At 36.2% G+C, this 1,616-nt stretch overlaps 1 protein-coding gene across 1 annotated transcript; it reads left to right on the forward strand.

Annotated features, from left to right (window-relative positions):
• The first annotated feature begins 215 nt into the window (after nucleotides 1-215).
• LOC108047273 lies at nucleotides 216-1,035 on the forward strand. Its single transcript, XM_017127381.1, has 2 exons — nucleotides 216-327; nucleotides 390-1,035. The coding sequence occupies exon 2, from the start codon at nucleotides 392-394 to the stop codon at nucleotides 896-898; it is 507 nt and encodes a 168-aa protein (XP_016982870.1). The 5' UTR covers nucleotides 216-327; nucleotides 390-391; the 3' UTR covers nucleotides 899-1,035.
• Nucleotides 1,036-1,616: the final 581 nt, after the last annotated feature.

A 1,616-nucleotide genomic window follows, 5' to 3' on the forward strand; every position in this document is an offset into this window, starting at 1 on the left:
TTTTTCAGCTGGCAGAATTAAACATTCAGTGCTAAGGAGGCAGAAAGCAGACAATGCCAAAGTACACCTCGATTTGGTTGGATTTTGCAGACAAGCGGAACAATGAAGCAAGGATAACAGTAAACTGAGAGGATGATTACATCACATAATGTATGTTTATTTCATCATGTTCTGTTTCCAAATAAGCATTCTCACTTAGGAAGCTTTCTAAATCATGACAAAATCCTTGCAGTAGTTTAATACTCTTAAAATAATTTCGATTTTTACACTTCTTTTAAATTACAGTTTAATACCTTTCATATAAATTTTTTTATCTGCAGTTTCGAAGTGAGTTGGCAATATTTAAATGCACCTAACCTAACCTAATTTTAATGGTACCCCTTCAATAGTCATGACTAGTCCGTCGCCTATCCTTTTGGCCTGCTTCGTGCACCTGATGCTACACACCTCGATCTTCATCCAGATGGATCCGGATGATTTTGCTGACACCCCTATCCTGGGCAGCCAAATATTCTATCTTTCGGTGATGGATCTGCTGTGCCACTGCGATGTTATACCAGAGCATTGGAAATACGTTCCGCCATGGGGCAAGTTTATCCTGGAGACAATCGTCATCTTTCTAGTTGGCGAGATTTTCATGGTTGGAGTGTGGCTCTCTATGGAAGCACTTCTCGTCGAGCTCATCGCCAACGTCACCAATTGGACGGGTCTCGTCAGCGCGTCCAGTAAACGCTCGAAAAGGTTCTTCCTGGAGATCAGCACTTTGGTCCTCGGCATTGCTTTCTCGGTGACAGTGGCTGCGGTCACAAATCGACCGGCCAAGATAAAAAAAATCGGAAGCAAAATGTTGGACACTATCAATCAGGGCAGGCTTTCATTGTTTGCCGGCCAGGAATAGACGATTCCACGATCGATTCCATTATAGGGCGAAAAGTGTCGAACTTTTTTATAAGGTACCTAAATTTGTAATCTTTTTTAATCTTGGCCGTAAATTTATATTTCTTAAAATCTGCATTAGCACTACGTTTTATAAAATAATGTGTTTCTTCAAGGGAAAACATATTTTGTACGTAAGTACCTTTTTATTTCATTGTGAAGTCTGGCTTTATTTATTCAAGTGGATTGGGCAAATTTTTAGAAAAATAATACAACACAATAAGTTATTGATTGCTTGTTAGCTAATATACTTTGTTTCGACATAGAACAATTAAATTCAGTAGTATTTTTTTCTTTAATTTTTTCTTAACTTGGCGATCGAAGTACGGCATTTCGATTTTTACCATGTCTTTATTATGATACCTTTTAGATTTCCAACATCATTTATACATTTTTAAATGGCTTAAATGATACGTGTTTGTAAATACCTGTTTAACTGATCACAAAAACAATTATTTTTTACAACTAGGCATCTTAAATCCCTTTTATTCGGTCTATTATGTATCAAATATTTGTCTTCCCTATTATATACCATTTCAAAGGGTATCAAACGCGTATATCCTAAAGAAAAGGAAAAAGAAAAAAAAAGTTTTTATTCAATATCGGGTCCACCCCTTTAATTTCCTAAAAAACGAATGAATATGTCCTATTGTGCCGTCATATCTATATAAATCTAAAAT

The sequence above is a fragment of the Drosophila rhopaloa genome, unplaced genomic scaffold (genome assembly GCF_018152115.1).
Source record: "Drosophila rhopaloa isolate 14029-0021.01 unplaced genomic scaffold, ASM1815211v1 contig_2, whole genome shotgun sequence".
Lineage (NCBI taxonomy): Eukaryota > Metazoa > Arthropoda > Insecta > Diptera > Drosophilidae > Drosophila > Drosophila rhopaloa.

What these genes read in the sequence shown, in the direction of transcription:
- LOC108047273 (XM_017127381.1), top strand. Translation starts at nt 392, where the DNA reads ATGACTAGTCCGTCGCCTATCCTTTTGGCCTGCTTCGTGCACCTGATG.